At 39.9% G+C, this 18,595-nt stretch overlaps 3 protein-coding genes across 3 annotated transcripts; 1 reads left to right on the top strand and 2 right to left on the bottom strand.

Annotated features, from left to right (window-relative positions):
• Positions 1-6,656: 6,656 nt before the first annotated feature.
• GCK72_016661 (uncharacterized protein) lies at positions 6,657-6,983 on the bottom strand (the record flags this gene model as incomplete). Its single annotated transcript, XM_053731615.1, has 1 exon — positions 6,657-6,983. One exon carries the CDS (start codon positions 6,981-6,983, stop codon positions 6,657-6,659), a length of 327 nt encoding a protein of 108 aa, XP_053580528.1.
• Positions 6,984-7,641: 658 nt separating this feature from the next.
• On the top strand, positions 7,642-8,211 carry GCK72_016660 (uncharacterized protein; the record flags this gene model as incomplete). The annotated part of the gene is made up of 1 exon (XM_003092060.2): positions 7,642-8,211. The coding sequence occupies one exon, from the start codon at positions 7,642-7,644 to the stop codon at positions 8,209-8,211; it is 570 nt and encodes a 189-aa protein (XP_003092108.2).
• A 479-nt stretch (positions 8,212-8,690) lies between these two features.
• On the bottom strand, positions 8,691-9,662 carry GCK72_016659 (uncharacterized protein; the record flags this gene model as incomplete). The annotated part of the gene is made up of 4 exons (XM_053731614.1): positions 8,691-8,908; positions 8,960-9,146; positions 9,351-9,413; positions 9,513-9,662. The coding sequence occupies 4 exons, from the start codon at positions 9,660-9,662 to the stop codon at positions 8,691-8,693; spliced, it is 618 nt and encodes a 205-aa protein (XP_053580527.1).
• Positions 9,663-18,595: the final 8,933 nt, after the last annotated feature.

The raw sequence follows: 18,595 nt of genomic DNA, 5'->3' as shown, positions 1-18,595 counted from the left end.
AAGTTTCGATTTTTTCAGTTGAAAAGGCCCAACTTTGAGAGTGTGTCATGGTTATAATGATTGTCCCATCAAGTATATTTTTAATGGATCGTATAGATCAAAATTAGAGCTTCATTTTTGTAGTTGACAACTTTTTTGTACGGACACTCCCTAGCAAGTTACATATCGACAAAGTAATTTCTCTTGCAAATCGAGCAATTTTAGTGCAAAGTAGTGCGATTTTTGGGCAGTCGTCTAAAAATGACCATAGCTCTCTAGGGAGTGCTCGCACAGGAAGGTGTTCAACTAAAAAAATGGAGCTCTATTTTTGATTTGTACGATCCATTAAAAATCTACTTGATGGGACAATCAGTATTACAATGACACACTCTCAAAGTTGGACCTTTTCAACTGAAAAAACCAAATCTCAATATACTTTTGAGCGGTACTGTAGGTACTGTAGGATACTGTACGTAGCAGTGGGAGGTGCGCTCTACTGCACTACCATAGTCAATCAAAAGAGCGCGTAGCCTTGGTTCTCAAAAATTGTGTGGAAGTACTTTGGAATCTAAAAATCATAGTCAAAATTCACGAAAACCAAAAAAAGAAAGAAATATATAAAATTCAATATTGAGTTTCTCAATTTTTCAAAATCGTATTCATTTTCTGTCAAAAATGAATACGATTTTTGGAATCAGCGTGTTTTAAAACCTCTATCCACCGATTTTCAGCAATTTTAAAAGAATTCCACGCTTTGTTTTAATATTCGCACGCGAAGCGTGTGCCGCACTACGCGTCGCGGTTTACCGATTTTGAATTTTTTTTGAAAAAAGTTCCTTATAGGCAATTTCTGATACCCTAAATTCGAAAATCATAATCATTTTTCAGGAAAATCCTTGGAAAATTAAGAAATTTCAGTTGAAAATTGTGAAAACTTTTTTAAATAAATAAATAGCATGGTTTTCCAAAACTTTCTGAGATAAATAAGTATGATTTTCAAAATCAGCTTGTTCTTAAACCCCTTAACACGAAAATTTATCGGATTTTCACCAATTTAAAAAAAATTTAAAATTCGCACGCGACGCACGCTCTAACCACGCGTCGCGGTTCCTCACAGTGAAAAATTTGAATTTTTGAATTTTGGCAGAACGACAACGTCTGGAGTCGATTATACCAAGAGAAGAAGGGTCAGTTGAGGAAGACACGTGACGTCTCCTCGCCACCGACCGCCCATATCTCCGGAATCCCCACACCTTCACGATCAAATAGCATCACGACGACGGCGCCGCCGGCTCCGAAGCCAGTGAACACAGAAAATGAAAAGTGAGCTCTGGGCACATGGTAGATCAAAAAATGAAAAAATGTTTGCAGATACGGTACATTGACACGCGAGAAGCGTGACCGTTTGATGGCGAACGACGCGGAATTGGAGAGGCAGAGGGAGGAATTGAAGAAGTTGGGAATATTATAATTTTTTATATTAAAAATTTCAAATTTTGGGTTTTTTTTGTTATTTATTCCTTCTTTTTCTCTCCAATCCCCTTTACCGATCATAGACACACAAGTGCACTTACTCTTGCCTTTCCTTACATCTTCACACGATTTTGAAAATGCAAAAAAAATTGAATAAAGTTTACAAAATTTACAAAATTTTGCACCGTGAGTCACGGTAGTCCGTGGATACTGTAGGGTACTGTAGTTAGCAATGACGCTCTACCGGAAAACTTTTGAAAACTTAATAAACGTTTTCTTTATTAACCTTAAATGGTGCATCGAACTACTGGCGCCCGTGTAGTCTTGAAAAGATTTGAAAAATTGTCTAAATCTTCCGTAGTACTGAATCAATACAATTGAACAAATATGAATGTTACTGACTGGGGAAGATCATAGAGTCAGTGTGGAGATATGGGACGTGACCTACAGTAACGCTCAAAAGTATAAGTCATAGAAGTCATAGTGCAGATAAAGTGGGTTACGGTAGTCATGTACAGTACCGCTCAAAAGTATATTGAGATTTGGTTTTTTCAGATTAAAATTCCCAACTTTGAGAGTGTGTCATTGTAATACTGATTGTCCCATCAAGTAGATTTTTAATGGATTATAAAGATCAAAAATAGAGCTCCATTTTTTTAGTTGAACACCTTCCTGTGCGAGCACTTCATAGAGAGTTATGATCATTTTGAGGGGACAGCTCAAAAATCAATCTATTTTGCACTGAAATTGGACGATTTGATAGAGAAATTACTTTGACAAAATGTAACTCTCTAGGGAGTGTCCGTACAAAAAAGTTGTCAACTACAAAAATTGAGTTATATTCTTGGTCTTTACGATCCATTAAAAATTTATTTTGTGGAACAGTTAGTTTTACTATGACACACTCTCAAAGTTGGGCGTTTCTAACTGAAAAAGGCAAAACTTAAAATACTTTTGAGCGGTACTGTATATCAGAGTTGCATGGAAGTGAAATTTTCTTATCCGGAAGTCGGAAGTCGGAAGTCGGAAGTGAATTTCCTTATCCGGAAGTCGGAAGTCGGAAGTCGGAAGCGATTTTCCTTATCCGGAAGTCGGAAGTCGGAAGTCGGAAGTGAAAAAACGCCTGGAAGTCGGAAGTCGGAATTAGATTTTTTCTCAAACTTTCAAAAACTCCAAGAGAAAAATCATGAAATTCGCCAAAATCAGTGGAAAACTAGTTTTTGGCTGAAGAAAAGCCTATTTTCTGTCCTTTAAGACCATTTTTTCATGCATTTTTGCGAAATGCACTTTTCGAAAATTCCACAGTTATGGAATGACGGAAGTCGGAAGTAAAATTCCTTATCCGGAAGTCGGAAGTCGGAAGTCGGAAGTAAAATTCCTTATCCGGAAGTCGGAAGTCGGAAGTGATTTGTGTTATCCGGAAGTCGGAAGTCGGAAGTCGGAATGGAAAAAATGCCCGGAAGTCGGAAGTCGGAAGTCGGAAGTCGGAATTCCATGCAACTCTGCTGTATATCTTTATAAAGCTGAGAAAACGCTGATTTCAAATATATATTCAATTTTTGCCCTCGAGGTCTGGTAATCAAGTAAAACGAGGTCAAAGTGTGCAAGTCATTACCTTCCTGAAATATGTAACCCTACTGAGAACAGTTCGAACCAGAGCCGACCCGAATAAAAACTGTCCAGATCGAAACTAACATAACTGACGAAGACAGGAGTAATCGCATACTTGTCACGAGCCGGTTTCCACATTTTCACCGGCTCGGGTGAAGCGACTTTTTCCCGAAAAACATGTTTTTTTCAGCTGTAATTTTTGAAAAAGTAGTTTTTGCGGTATTATGTGTAAAAATTCGATTGAATTGACGGCTCCGGCACATTTCAAAACCGGACGTTTCAAAACCAGACGTTTCAAAACCGGACATTTAAAAACCGAGACATTTCAAAACCGGACATCTAAAACAGTTCTAAGCAACTTTATAGCCCAAACACCTGCTTTGAAAATACCGGTTTTGAAACGTCTGGTTTTGAAACGTCCGGTTTTGAAATGTCTCGGTTTTGAAACGTCCGGTTTTGAAATGTCCCGGAGCCGAATTGACGAATTTAGTTAGTTCTACAGTGGCATTAGTAATAAAAAATCGCTTAAAAATTATTTTTGGGGTGTAAAATTTCAACAACAAAAAATCCACCCGGGCCGTCCCGTGAAATGACAAGTATGACTAATTGTAATTTCAAAGCCAATTTACCTCAAATTAAGTGATTTTGATTTGTACGAGTTCTAGTTCTCATTCCCCCAATTACCACCGTCATATCTTATTCTTTTTCTAGTATTCACAAAGCCATGACCACAAAGCAAACATATATTTATTCAACGTTTCCAAAGGTGACATGAAAAATTCAAACCTCTATTCACAACTTTCCCTCTCCCCTTAATTACTGAGCTCTTGTGTTCCAAAAACCCTTCCAAACAATACGAGCAGCTGTGAATACCCAATGAGTGTGCTCTGTTCTCCTCCTGACCTCTCAAACCACACAAGCATACCAGACGACTTACCGAATAGTTGTCAAAAAATGATGTCTCTTTATTTTTATTGAATTCTAATTTCTATTTTTCATTCTACTATTGGATCCCTTTGACACCTGATTATAGAAAAATGAAAATTGTAAGTAATACATACAGTACCGGACAAAAAGCAAAAGTTTATTAAGTTTTGCCGTTTTCAGTTGAAATCGCCCAACTTTGAGAGTGTGCCATGGTAATTCTGACTGACCTATCAAGAAGATTACTAATAAATCATATAGATCAAAAGTAGAGCTTCATTTTTGTAGTTGACAACTTTTTCGTACGGACACTCCCTAGAGAGTTATGGTCATTTTAAGGGGACAGCTCAAAAATCGCACTATTTTGCACTGAAATTGGTCGATTTAAGGGAGAAATCACTTTGACGATATGTAACTTGCTAGGAAGTGCCCGTACAAAAAAGTTGTCAACTACAAAAATGCAGCTCTAATTTTGATCTCTATGATTTATTAGTCATATATTTGATAGGTCAGTCAGAATTACCATGACACACCCTCAAAGTTGCGCAATATAAACTGAAAACGGCAAAACTTGATAGCTTTCCGTACTGTATACAGATGCCATTTATAAAACATATATTTTTGTCAACAAGAAATACAGTAATATAAGCTCCGCCCCCTGACTTTGCCACGTCATCAATGAGCATTCCATTGGATCCCGACTACTCCATCTTTTTAAAGAGAAAACGTAAGTTTGCAATTATTTTCTTACTCTATCAAATTGGAACTTTAGAAGAATCAAGTCTTGGATCAATTCCACACATTTGGGATATCGAGAAGTCGTCCAATGCACAAATTGAAGAATTGAACAAATAATTCAATCGTCTGGAATTGCTTGAGTGGAACCCGTCTGGATACACCGGTACTAACAAGGTACGTCGAATTTGACCAACTTTGGCAGTTTTTAAACTTTTAGATACCGAACCACAGGGACTAGCCTAAACATGTGGTTAAGGGCGCCTTGAAAAACATCTGTATACTACTATTGTAAGTTTTTGGGTACTGTACTTGATGGAAAATCATATTTTTTCTAGGAAAGATGGATTGACAACGGAATATCGACAGCATGACTATCTAATGAGATTAATCTCATGTTCAATAATGCCATCGTTTGTAGTTCTCTGACAAGCGTTCGACTAGATACACCAGTGGTTACAAAGTAAGTTAAAATATGTCTTGCTATTAGCACGGCACGCTTCTTACAACCGCGCTCTACCGAAACCGAGGAAAATAGTGAGTGAAATTGAGAGACGCAGAGAAAAAGAGACATTTTTCAAGAACGTTTCGGTGGAGCGCAGTTGTAAGAACTGTTTTGGGCTAATAACCGTTTTGACTTTTCAGATATCGTACTGCTGCAACGGAAGATTCACCTTTTGGCGGCGAACGCCGGAAGGACTACTATTCAGCAAACTTTGGAGCTTTGAACACCTCTTATCTCCAATAGTCATGGACAAGCTGGTCTCCCATGCAATAGAATATCTTTGGATTCAAACGTCTGTTAGTGAAGAAGAGGAGTATGAATTTTGCAAATAACATTTTGAAAAATTTTCATTATAAAAAAAGTGTTTCAATGTCTGTTAAAGTTATAATAAAGCCCTTATAAAATATATTCAAACAGTTAGTTGTCTAACTTGAAAGGCGCATAACTCAAAAACTTGAAGAGTTACAAAAAAGTTGTCAACTACAAAAATAATCAACTTGAAATTTTCTATATTTAGTTTCTTAATTACTTAATGATAAAGTTTTCAATTCATGAGATACGGCGGCACAAAGTAGACGCAGAATGCGCTCTCCCCCATTACTGTCAGTTCCCAGTCTTTAAAGGCGCATAGCTCAAGAGCTAGTGCTAGAAAAGTTATCAAAAAGTCGTCAATTACAAAAATAATGAACTTAAAATTTCCTACATTTTGTTTTTTAATTCCTTTTTGATAAAGTTTTCAATTCATGAGATACGGCGGCACAAAGTAGACGCAGAATGCACGTTTCCTGTCTTTAAAAGCGCATAGCTCAAAAACCAGGAAAGCTATCAAAAAGTTGTAAACTGCAAAAATGTAGAGCACAAAATTTCACACATTTTATAAGTTTACAATTTTTTGATAGCTCTTCACGCTTTTGAGATATGCGCCTTTAAAGACGAGAGCGGGGAAAGGAGGCACAGAGAAACGAGAGTGTCTGACTTCTCTGCGTCTCTTCTTTAAAAGCGCATAACTCAAAAACTAGAAGAGCTATCAAAAAGTCAACAATTGTAAAAATGTAGAGATTGACTTTTTCTATATATCTAAATAAAAATTTAGACTATCGTACTTTTGGGGTGTCTACAACACTTCTTTAAACTCCCGCCCACATACAGACAATTCCTGATATTTTCATTATCTTTTATTACGAAAAGTTAGAAAGAAAAAGAAAAAGAGAAGATCTATACCCTAACAAGACTTAAAAGTTTGATTACATACAGTATCCCAGGTGATTTTGGAGATGAAATGAAAATGAGTCTGGAAGACGGAGAGAGGGAGACATCACCCGTGAAGGTAACGGAGAGAAGTAGTGAGACTAGAATGAGTAGAAAAAACAGTTCAGTGGTTTGTGAAGATCAAGGGGATGAGAAAATTTAAGAGAAAAAGTTTAAAAATCTATTCCATTGGCTCATCGACACTGGTCACCACCATCGGCATCTCGACGTCTTCTGGAGTTGGATCACAGATTGTTGGGTTGTAGTAGAAGAAGGCGAAGGAGTACTCGACATTCCCCTTCTCAATGGTCATATCCACATATCCCTCACATGGCTCGATGACGAACTCGGTTTTCGCTCCAATCTCGTTACAGTGCTTCAGAGCGAACTGCATTCCTTGAAGCAGGTAGTTACGGGCGATCTCGTCGGTTGGACGGATTTGGGCACAGCAGATTGAGATCTGAAAGATTTTTGATAAGGATAAGATTGGTACAATAATAGTATTCATGTGACCTGCTCCAAAATAGTTGGGTATTTTTAACAAATATATAGAAAAAAATCTAGGACTACATTTTTGTAGTTGACCATTTTTTGATATCTCTCATAGTTTTCAAGATATGCGGCTTCAAAGAAATAGTAGGAAGAAGAGAGAAGACAGACGCTCTCGTTTCTCTGCGTCTCTCCTCCTCTAAGTACCAATCTTCAAACGCTTATATCTCCAAAGCTAGTTGACCTATCAAAAAGTTGTCAACTAATAAAATGTGTGAAATAAAAAGTAGAATCTGTTTGTTGTTAACAACTTTTTGATATCTCCTTCAGATTTTGAGATAAACGTTTCTGAACTAACACTCATGACCATGACCTGTAACTTTCTATGCATTGCGGGTCAATTCGTGTTACAGTGTGACTCCTTCTTCAATTTCACCAGAACTGTCATATGGTCGTAAACACAATCTGATTGCCTGAGAATCCACATAGTACATTTTTAATTACGTGAAGATACTGTACTGTGACGTGTGACTTCTAGAGTGTGAACGCGTCGTCGAGCCCCGCCCTCTCATTCAGAAGAGCTCTCCTCAGTTATTCATTCGCACTGACTAAACTACCTCTTGTCATACCACATTTCTTATTCCTACCGTCTACTTGAACTACTCTACGTTCTAGTCATGGCTCCTACTGTTCTCGCCTCTCAATCTTTTGATGCGCAATTCGACTCAACACGAACCCAAACCAAGTTGTTTGCCGGAAAACCAAAGAAAACTACCTCTATCACTCCAACGATCTCTGAGGAGGAACTTTTTGAAGAGAAGTTCAAAAAGGCGTTCCCCGAGTACGTCGAGAGAAAGAAGGAGAAATACACATGGAAGCAATATTATATGAAGCAAATGGAGAAAAAACAGAAGAAACAAGAGAAAAAGATGAAAAAGTTGGTGTCGAGAATCGGAAAATCTACTGCGATTCAACGAAGTGAAACCTCCAAGACAAAACTCATTGATATTGCTGGTTCAACTTCTGGGAAGAATCCATCGAAGATCCGCCCACTCCCTGCCAAACAAGCAATCCAGCGAACTATTACCGTCACCAAAAATCGCCAAGTCACTACTACTCTTCACGGACCAACAAAAATTCGTCGAGTTCCTCTCGTTGCTATCACAAGGACATTCACTCAAAATGGAGCATCTACGAAGAAAACCACTCCATTGATGCGAAAATGTCTTCAGATGATGAAGAAATAATAGTTCATACTAATAATTTTGTCATTTTTCAATCTTAACTTATATAATCCTAATTGTTTTGAACTGAATAAACCGATTTTTGTGTTGCGAGTCGGGACAAGTTCTAACAATTTTGCAACGCTATTTTTGCAGCCCTGTATCTCAAAAGCTAGTCGACCTATCAAAAAGTTGTTAACTAATAAAATGTGTGAAATCAAAAGTAAAATATTTTTGTAGTTAACAACTTTTTGATATCTCTTCCAGATGTTGAGATAAACGTCTCTGAACGGAAGGAAATAACTGTGAATTATGAACACCAACTTCGCTGCGTTATATCTCGAAATCTAGTTGAGCTATCAAAAAGTGGTGAACTAATAAAATGTGTAAAATAAAAATTAGAATATTTTTGTAGTTAACAACTTTTTGATATCTTTTTCAGATTTTGAGATAAACGTCATTGAACGCAATAATGTCAACCACATGACCCAAAGGCTTTTGGGCTAAAGGCTCACCTGAATAAACGAGTTGAAATTCGCATTGATCAAATGATTCATCGAGAAACTCAAGTCCTCTGTAGGGCACTGCAAACTGTACACATCCTGCAACGACTCGACCATAATATCCACGTGGAGAGAGAGTTGTCTGAGCCGGAGCTCTGCCGGGTCGACTCCGTTGAAAAGTTTGGCCAGATAGCCTCCAGGGGTGTACGGTGTGTAGTCTGGAAATTATATGAGATGAGACGTCTCGAATTGCAAATTTCGTAAGCTACCTGTGAGCTTCGCCTTCTTCTCGAGGGATTGAGCACTTTTGATGTTGACATCCTTCATGATGACAGTAATTTCACGGAGGTTCTCAAGGGATCGAATAAGCACCGAGACGTTGTTGGCCCTGAATTTTCGTGGAGCCACACGACAACGGGTGTCCGAAATCCAGCATTCGTCTTCTTCGTCGCTGAGCTGAAAATTTTGAAAATTCAAGTTCTTGTACAAGTTTCAAAAGGCGCCCCTTTCATCACCACCTTGAGGAACCTACCCAATGTGTGCGCCTGTGGCGCAGTGGGTTGCGTTTTGGCTCGTCTCACAATGGGTCGGGGGTTCGACTCCCCCGAACATTTTTTGTTTTTTTTTCTTTTACCCTCAACAAAAACTATAAGAACTCACATGAATTTTGTCGTAATGGATCAAATTGCTCGTCAGCCGGACGTCGATGAGTGGATGTGCTGACTGAAAGAAACATAGTATAATCGTGGTGGTCTGTCAATCACCAGTCATATCCGGTGTCTATCAAATGACACAAAATGACTATTACACAAAATAAGATACCTTAAAGTTGGTCGAATCCTCAAAGGAGAGATGCGCGTCGACTTGGTCGAAAAGTTCGGCCGGCATATGCATGAATCCTTTGCTTCCACTTGGAGTCGTCGAATCACTGCTGCTCATCTGAAATTCGAGAGCAATTAAATTAAGAGCCATTTCGCTGGAAATCGCATCGCGTTTAACGACAACGACATCCCTTCGCAAACGATGAAAACGACGACGACGACATTAAAGACGACGAAGAAGAAGAGACTCTTTTCTGTTTCTCATAAAATTCAAATGTCCACGCAATAAACAAAGAGAGTTAATGAGCCAGAGAGACGGGATAGAGAAGCAGAGAATGGATGGAGAAGGGAGCGCGCGAATAAAAATACATAGTTGAAAGTCATTAGGGGGGAAGGATGGGAAGATGGAGAGGAGGAAGATGAAGAAGAACCATTAAATCTGGGATGAAGTGGATTTTTATGGTCTTCATTCATTTCGTCTTTGCTTTCTTCCTTCTTTATTTCTAGAAGAATCGTCAAAAACCGTCAAAATTTTGACTCAAAAATGGTTGGGGGACTTGAAATGGTGCATCGACCTTTGAAGGCGAAGTGCCGCTTTTATCACCGACTTGAGGAGTAGACAAAAGTGTGGCAGCGTGGCGCAATGGGTTGCATTTTGGTCCGGCGAGCCGCAGGGCGTCAAGGGTCAAGAGTTCGACCCCCACACCGGGCCAAAGGTTTTTTTCCTTTTTTAAACCGAAAAATACCATTTATGGGTGTCGGGTCAACAATAGGAATTTAATGTACATATAAAAGAGAGAAAAATAAAACCCGGCGGTGAGTATTATTCAAAGTGACAGTTCGATTTGGCAATCGATTGAAGGGGGAAGGAATGGAATGAATTTGGAATGGAATTGGATGGAAAAAGAAATAATTCGCGGAATGTGGTGAGTGACGATGATGCCGCTAATTTGGACGGACGACCCCCCTCCCCCCAGTCATCCACCCTTCCGCCATTCAACCAATTTGACCATGTGTTCAAAAATCGTCTGTTTCCGCCTAGCACCTTGTCTTATCGGATTAGAAAATCTACACATTGTATGTTCACATTGTTCATATACTGCCTGCTGACATGGGTCCCTGACATATGTTACGATAAGAAATGATAACGAAGAAGATGTGAGAGCGGAAGGGAAAGGGATTAGTAGCGTAATAGCGTAAATGGGGAAACCTTTGAAAAATGTGCAGACGTAGGTCTTTTTAAATGCAAAACATAAGCAAAACACAAAGATTTTTTGTTGTTTTCCAGTTTTTTGCGAAAAATTAAAATAATTCGAAAATATAGTGCATCGGAAATCGTTACCCACCACTAGCAGTCGCACCTCCTATTTATCACAGTCCTACGCCACACCCCTAATGTGTGCGCGTTTGGCGCAGTGGTTATCGTTTTGGCCCGCCACCCCGGGGGCCAGGGGTTCGATTCCATCCCCCGGCAAAACCTTTTTTATTCTTTTTTGTAATAAACAAAAGACTCATAAAAGTGTGTACCTATTCACCCGAATGTATATCTATGGTGGCGGTGGCGGTGGTGGTGCGCAACAAAAATGCAACCAAATTCGATGATCGAATCAACAATTAGAATATAAATTTGACGGGGCAGAAAATGATTATCGTCGGTGTGTGTCATTCGGGAAGAGGGGTGGGGGAGATAAAATCTATGATGATGATGATGCTGGGGCGGTCCGGGAGCGCTCCAAAAAGTTGTTGGGCCGAGTGCTAATTTGATTACTTCCCAACCCCCTGGGTCGCCCAGACACGGTACCTGTGAATCGAATTTTTCGCGGAGCGATTTTCACGCTTCTACAGCACGGAGAGTTGGTGAGATGGAAAAAAAAGAATGAGCACAGGGTGTCCGTGTGTAACTAATGAATATTTATGACAGCAAGAGAAGGGAAGGGAGCAACAAATCAGGGGCTCGAACTTTAGAGTCAAATTCGCAAATTTAGGAAAATTGGGCTGCAGAGACTCTTCAGACTTTCAATTGCTCACACTTGAGCTGTCAAGTGAGATCGAGATGCGTCTGCGTCTTCGCACTCTCCCTCGTACAGTCCGTACAGAAATTTATGACCATTTTCATGGAATCGTTAAATAAGGGGTCCCGCCAGAGAAAATTTTGAAGAAAAGAGCTCTGATACTAGGGGAAACGAAAGGAGAGGAGGACGAAATGTGATGTGGCCGATAAAGTTTTTGATTGGGTACTTTAATTTTATATTCCTTCTCTTCCCCCTCTCTGCTCTCTCTCTCTCTCCTAAAGCCATTTACCCAAATGGCCGCATAAAAATGGGCGTGGTCATTGGGTTCCGACTCCAATAAACTAAAAACTGGCAGAGAAAATTTAAGCCATGAGGTGACGCTATGAGTGTGTGTCTGTCCTGTCAACTCATTAAAAATCTAAAAATTTTACGATTATTGCCCCCGGTTGGAGCAGCGAGCAGGAGCACACCGATGAGCACATCGGAGGACTGTAAAAGAGGGAAATAAAAAAAGTTTACTCTCCCCCCCCCCTTTCCTATACAACACAAATATCCTATCTATATTACCCTACCCCGCTCTCCACTACTTTTTATGACCACCTAATAAACAGGGGTATGACTTTCCCCATTCCTCCACCAAAACTACTCATAAAAATCGGTACTATACTTTTGAATACAAAATGTATAATACTAATAATAATAATGATAAACAAAAAAATTTTGGGTCGAGGGGCAAAACCGAACCATGGTAGCTTGGGGTGACAAACGGAAGCCTCCACCACTAGACCACACGGGCGCCAAGGGAACCGAGAAGGGAGTGGGTACAAGTGCAGGAGCTTCAAGGGTGAAAAAGAGACTTACCATTTTATCAGTAGAGCGAAGTTGCAAGGTGGTGGTAGGTCAAGTTGAGAATCTGGAAAATCGAAATCAAAACGTTTAATAAAGAAGGGAAACGAAAGAAACGAATAAATACCTGCGAGGGGAGAGCTGTCATCAAGAGAGGTGGGCGGAGTCAGAGCCGACTCTCTCTCTCTCCCCGAGGGGGCGGAGCCTAACGGGAGAAGAATGGCGGATTAGTGTAGAAAAGTCAGGAGGGGCCAACTAATTAATCGTTTGACGTGTTATATGATTAAATAAAAGGATAATAAGTGTGAGGGGAGATCTGGTGGAACAAGTGGAGGAAGAAGAAAAAAAGTGATGAAAGGATTAGAAGAATTAAGGATTAAAGATTTGAGTCATTGACTTTTGGAGGGACGTTGACGTCGTCTACTCTTCCACGATAACAATCAGGAGTGTGAGTGACGAGAGAAAACAGTAGGTGTGAGACGGAAAATGTGAAAATTTTCTCATTTTTCGTTTTTGGCAATGTTCCAAGTATGGTGACCCATTAGCGCAGATACTGACCTATTAATGATATTATTTATTGAATTTTACGGCTTTTACGGAGTGGCGGTTTTAGAGTGAGATAAGATTATGTCAGACGGGTGCGAGCAAACTATCTCACCATCAGGTCGCATGAAATATTTTAGAGGGCTATGGAAAACCGTCTAGTAGAGGTCAATTCAAAATAATTTTCTGATTAAAACTTATATTTTTGGAAAGCTAAATCAATGAGGATTCTGAATTAGTTAAAATTTTCAAATAGGGCCGATATGAACCGAGATACATCGATTTAGTTAGGATGATCCTATCACGGTTTTAAGACAAAATTTAAAGTCAAAATTCAAAGCCGTGTATCTCTGTCAATTTCAGCATTTTGAAAATTTTGACAACAGATTCAGAATCCTCACGTCTTCAGCTTTCCAGAGATGAGGCTCAAAACATGTAAAGTTTTTAGAGATTTTTCAGAACGGGGGCCATAGAAAAACCGAAAACCGCAAAAAAGTTGCCACTAGACAATTTTGCATTTATTTTATTGTTTTGCTACTATTTTCTAAATAAAAAAAGGTTTAACCCAAATTTTCTCAAAACCTTATGCAATAGGATTAAAAAATCTGAAAAATTCTGAAAAATTGGCTGAAAATCAATATTTTCACTCGATTTCGCATCAATTTTCGGGAAACAAGACCTCCATTAAAAATCCAATTAAAATCCGGACGGTTTGCTCAAAACTGATTGAGAGCTCCTCATGGTAGGTCGGAGTAAGGCTAAAACTTAACTAAAACTTAACAGGGTCGCAAATTTTCCAAAAGAGGGCGGAGGTTGAAATCCTTGGAAACCTAAAAACTCCAAATTTTGCACTTTTTTGGCTCGGGCTAGTTTGGCCTATCGATCCGTCTCAAAATACCCTTGGAAGGTTTAAAAATGTCAGAAACCTGGAAAAACCTTTCGTAACGCAAAAAAACCTTTTAAAAGTTTCCATAGAGGCATAGCCAAGGCAGTCGTACGGCCGGCCGCGGCTTTTTCTTGAAAATTTCAAAAAGCCGCGGCCAGCCCAAAAAAGTTTTGGCACCAGTGGGGGGGGGGGGGTCGAACCCTGGTGGTCAGAATGGTACCAAAAAGTCAAAAATATCAATTCATGTTTTCAGTTGAAATTCTAGAAAGCCGCGGCCCTTCACGGCCGGCCGCGATTTCTGGCATAACTTTGACACAAGCCTTACAAAAATACCGCCCATTTTCTCGAAGTACCCCCCCCCTCTTCAAAAGGTGCAAATTCACCTAGGCCTCCTGCCCTCTCTATCCATACCCATCCATCACTTTTAAGGTCCCCCTCAAAAATTGCCCATCCTCTCTTTCTCTTTCTATCCCCCCTCATCCACCCTCACCCACACACACACAAAACGAACCATAAAATTGACGTATTTTTATAGTGATTTTATAGGACACTTGTGTATGTCTCTCTGCCTTTTTTATCCCCCCCCCCCCCCCCCTAGCTGTCGCCTTGCATTTGCGCGCTCCACGGGTCCCGGCTACTTCCAACTTTTTGAGTTTTACTATCCAGTTATACCGCCGCACCCGTCTTCTTCCAATGCCATCGACTCAAATTGCTACTAAAACCCGGGTCCCCCTCGCTTTATGGTTATGGTTACGGCTTCTGACTCCCCTCCTCCAGCGCCTTACGACGACAATGATGGGATTGCTGAACGGGCGGTGCGGCGCCAGAGACGAGAGACGTAAAAATAATAATCTTACTGGGGATGGGATGGGTAAAACCACTAAAAAATTGGGGGAAAAAACTCAACCGGACCGGAAGATTACGGGAAGGGATAACCCTACGCGCGACCGAGCCTTATGGAATGCATGACCTGTTCTGTCAATGCGCTCAGATGAATCCGAAAAGGGTGTTGTGTGTCTTGCCGAGCAGAAAAGGGAGGATTCCTGGAGAAAAAATGGAACAACTACATAACTTACAAACAAACATTTTCGCGCTGAAACTAAATTTTGAAAAAAAAAAAATCAATGCAAGTGCGCTCCACCGGAATTCACTTCACTGAAATTCTTGAAGGAGCATTTTACCATCTTGCCTTACAGTATCTATACGAGCTTCCGAGCTTATTTTGAACCTAAGAATGCAATCGCGCTCCACCGGACAGAGCGGAAAGCTGAAACAAGGGAGCCTGAGCATCTGAATGATGACGAAATCCCAAGTAGACATTTATAGAAAAATGGGCATAGGTACTTTCAAACCTGCTGATTCCAAAAATCACAAAAGTTTTTCTCGGAAAATTTCGGATTTTGAGATACTTTGCTTTGAAACTGAGCCCTTGAAGCTATTTGTGAAGATTGAAGGGATCGTGGTGATACGAGGCTCTTAAATTTGCCAATTAGTACTTTCAAACCCGATGATTTCAAAAATTGAACCCATTTCTTGTAGGAATTCCTTAAAATCGAGAAATTCTTAAAATTGTGAAAATCTACAATTTAACAACTTTCAGAGCAAAATATCTTGTTTTTCGTGAGTTTTCACAAAAATTGACAAAGATTTTCAGATTCCGCATATCTGAAATTACCTAAACACAAATTTTCAGAAAATTCTGCAGCGTTTTCAAATCGAGGGGAGCGACACGACTTAACCGCGCAAAAAACTTCTTTTTTTTCAAAAAAATGGGAAATTTTGCTTTAAAGCAAATTCATGAAAAACAAGGGACCTATGTATACCCAAATTTTGACGTCTAAAACGTGCAAGAAACGTTTTTTTTTTTTCAAAAAACTCAAAAATTTCGCTTTCCAGGCTCCGCCCCTATTTGCAACACAGCCGCACAGTTCTAAAGTGGGCGGAGCCTTCCTTATAAGGTCTCAAAGTGCACATGATGACACATGCCAAAAGTACAAATAAATTATTAATCTGCTCGCTTACAATTAATATCTAATCGAGGTGCTCTCTCACACCTCATCAACTTGCGTCAATCAGTGCCCCCAGATGTCTCTCTGACCAATTTGCAGTTCTAATGAGCTCCGTAATCTTTCAATGAGTATGACGACAATAATGGGAAGAGGAAGGGATTGAGCTAATCTTTAAAAGGGGGGGGGGGGGGCAACGGCTTCCAGTAGTTTGTGATCAGTAAAATGGGGGGAAATGTTTGAAGTTTGAAATCAGAGATATGGTAAAATAGACGAAATGTTTTGTTCATTTCCCTTTCCCCCCCCCCTTTTTTATCGCCCTGTCTTTTGACAGTGAGAGGCTAATTAAAACACCCCGAGGGGTGGACCCCTTTGGAGTCGTTAATTAGGGAAATAAAGATAAAACTAAACGAGGTCCAAGAGGCGGCAACACTTTTGTTAGGCGCGCGCGCGCGCGAAATCGGTGTCGAAAATCTAGGAATGTTGGAAATGTGAATGTAAACATTTCCGATTTTCAGTGGCTTAATTGAATCAATTATGGGGGGTGGGGTGGGATAACCGTATCAATTTTGGGGGGAGATCACGTGTCAGTGATTAATGGAATAGTTGCAAAAAGTGAATGCCTTTGAAATTCGATATACCGTGGACCTCAAAGGCGGGGGGGGGGGAGGGCGTAGGGGATTAAGCCACCCCGGAAATTGGATTCCAAGAGGACAGGTGATAGGGGGATACAGATTCTAGACAGAGCCGTGTGGCATATTGAACAAAAAACCCTGCTTTTTGGGGTCCGACCGGTCATGTCTAAAGGATCAGACAAAAAAGTAAAATTTTGAAATACAATTTCAACTTTGAAGACGTGCCACGGTGGGTTGGGATGATCCAAACATTTGAAATTGGGATATGTTATAGAACAAGTCTAGAACTCCATTTTTGTAGTTGACAACTTTTCAAGGTGAGCTCATCCTGGAAAGTTATGGCACGGCAAACTCACAAAGCCACGAACCGCGTACCTATGCACCCCCTCAGCGGACCATATCTCTCCAGGTAAGGCTCCTACAAAAAAGTTGTCAACAGTAACATTGTAAATCTGAATAAGTGTTACACACTCAATAAATTTCATAAATATTCAAGCTTTCAGTAAAAAGTTAGAGCATGATGAAGTTGTGATAGTCAAACAGTCAAGTGCGCTTACTGAAGTCTACAGTATGACCACATTTCTACATTTATAGGTTAAATTAATACCAAGATGTGGTCAACTAACAAATTGTAACACTAGTCTACACAAAAAATTTAAAAAAAAACTAGTTGCCCTTCCTTAATATGCTATCACAAGGATAGAACTAAGTTGTGACCCCAGTCACTCACCTTCAAAGCCTCATATCTCGAAAACTAGAGTATCTATCAAAAAGTTGTCAACTACAAAAATGTAGCCCTGGTTTTGATCTACACAACTAATGTAATTTCTAAATGAAACAAGCGTTATAGAGCAGTGTGACGGCCTCTCAAAATTTGTAAACCAATTTTCATAAAAAATTGGAAAAAAGTGTCAATGTCAAACCACTGTTTCTCAAATCCTAGTGGACCGTTTTAAACAAAAGGTATACCGTTTTAAAGAACACATTATTAGCTTTGATAGAATTATAAAACTTAAAATTTTCAACAAAAATGGAGGACATGGTGGTGTCAGTCAATTTTTCAAAAACGGAAAGGATGATTACACCTTTTTAAAGGCGTATATCTCAAAAGTGGGCGGAGCTATCAAAAAGTTGTCAACTACAAAAAAAGAGCCCTATACCTCTAGCGTACACCTACCAACTTTAAAACCCTTTATTACAATACCTGAGGTCGCATCGTCACCTTAAACATGACTAATCACAACCGACCTATGAATAAGTGAATAAGCCGCTGTCAATTAGTTTTCAAACGGGACCATCATATTTCTTATTTGCACATAATTTGACCTACTCACCGCACCTCTACCCCATTATTTGTTGACAGCTGTTTTCACGTCTTTACCTCACCAACGCGCGCACCCCACACAGCCACACAGTAGGCGGTCACATCAAAAACGGTATTCTGTCAAATTGACTGTCTATGAGCGTACAAATACCAAATAGATGTCTAACAGAGGTGGCTCAAAAGGTTTTGTGTATAGTAGTTGGTGAAAGGGGAAAAAAACGGGAAAAAAACGCTATTTCCACCTCATTCCCATATTTCAATTTTAATGCGACAATTTTGCGAGCGCGCGGCACACCAACATGGTGATCGACGACGTCAATGGCGACAAAAGGTATAGCTTGTCAAGAATAAGTTTTAGATGTAGACCCCCCTTGGGTCTGGGGGGGGGGCCCGCCTGAAGGGATGGCTAAGCGGAAGGATAAGGGGCACACCGTCAAAGGAAACTAGGGGAGTACTGTAGAGATTCTTGTCACACATCATTATGTTAAACGATTACCTAACTGACAGGTAGTTTAGAGATGTGTTTCCCGGATAACGTCTCGTTCACTCAACCCTTCAATTTTCCGGTACCCTTGTTGTCGCCGACCGGAATCGATGGGTAATTAATGGTTAGGCAACTAAAAACTTGGTCAAGGAATTTAGTAATTCAGGCTGACACTACTTGAAGCCTTGTAACTCGGTGCGTTGTGGGCCTAGAAAAAATTTGCAACCAGATTCTGAATCCTTACATCTTCAGCTTTCCAGTGATATCAAATTTTTAAAAAATATTCTTCAGAACTTTCATTCTTTGCAGGAAAGTTGTGAGCGATTAGGAGAACACCAATTTTCCCTA

The sequence above is a fragment of the Caenorhabditis remanei genome, chromosome V (genome assembly GCF_010183535.1).
Source record: "Caenorhabditis remanei strain PX506 chromosome V, whole genome shotgun sequence".
NCBI lineage: Eukaryota > Metazoa > Nematoda > Chromadorea > Rhabditida > Rhabditidae > Caenorhabditis > Caenorhabditis remanei.
This window is presented reverse-complemented; position numbering and strand designations above follow the sequence as displayed.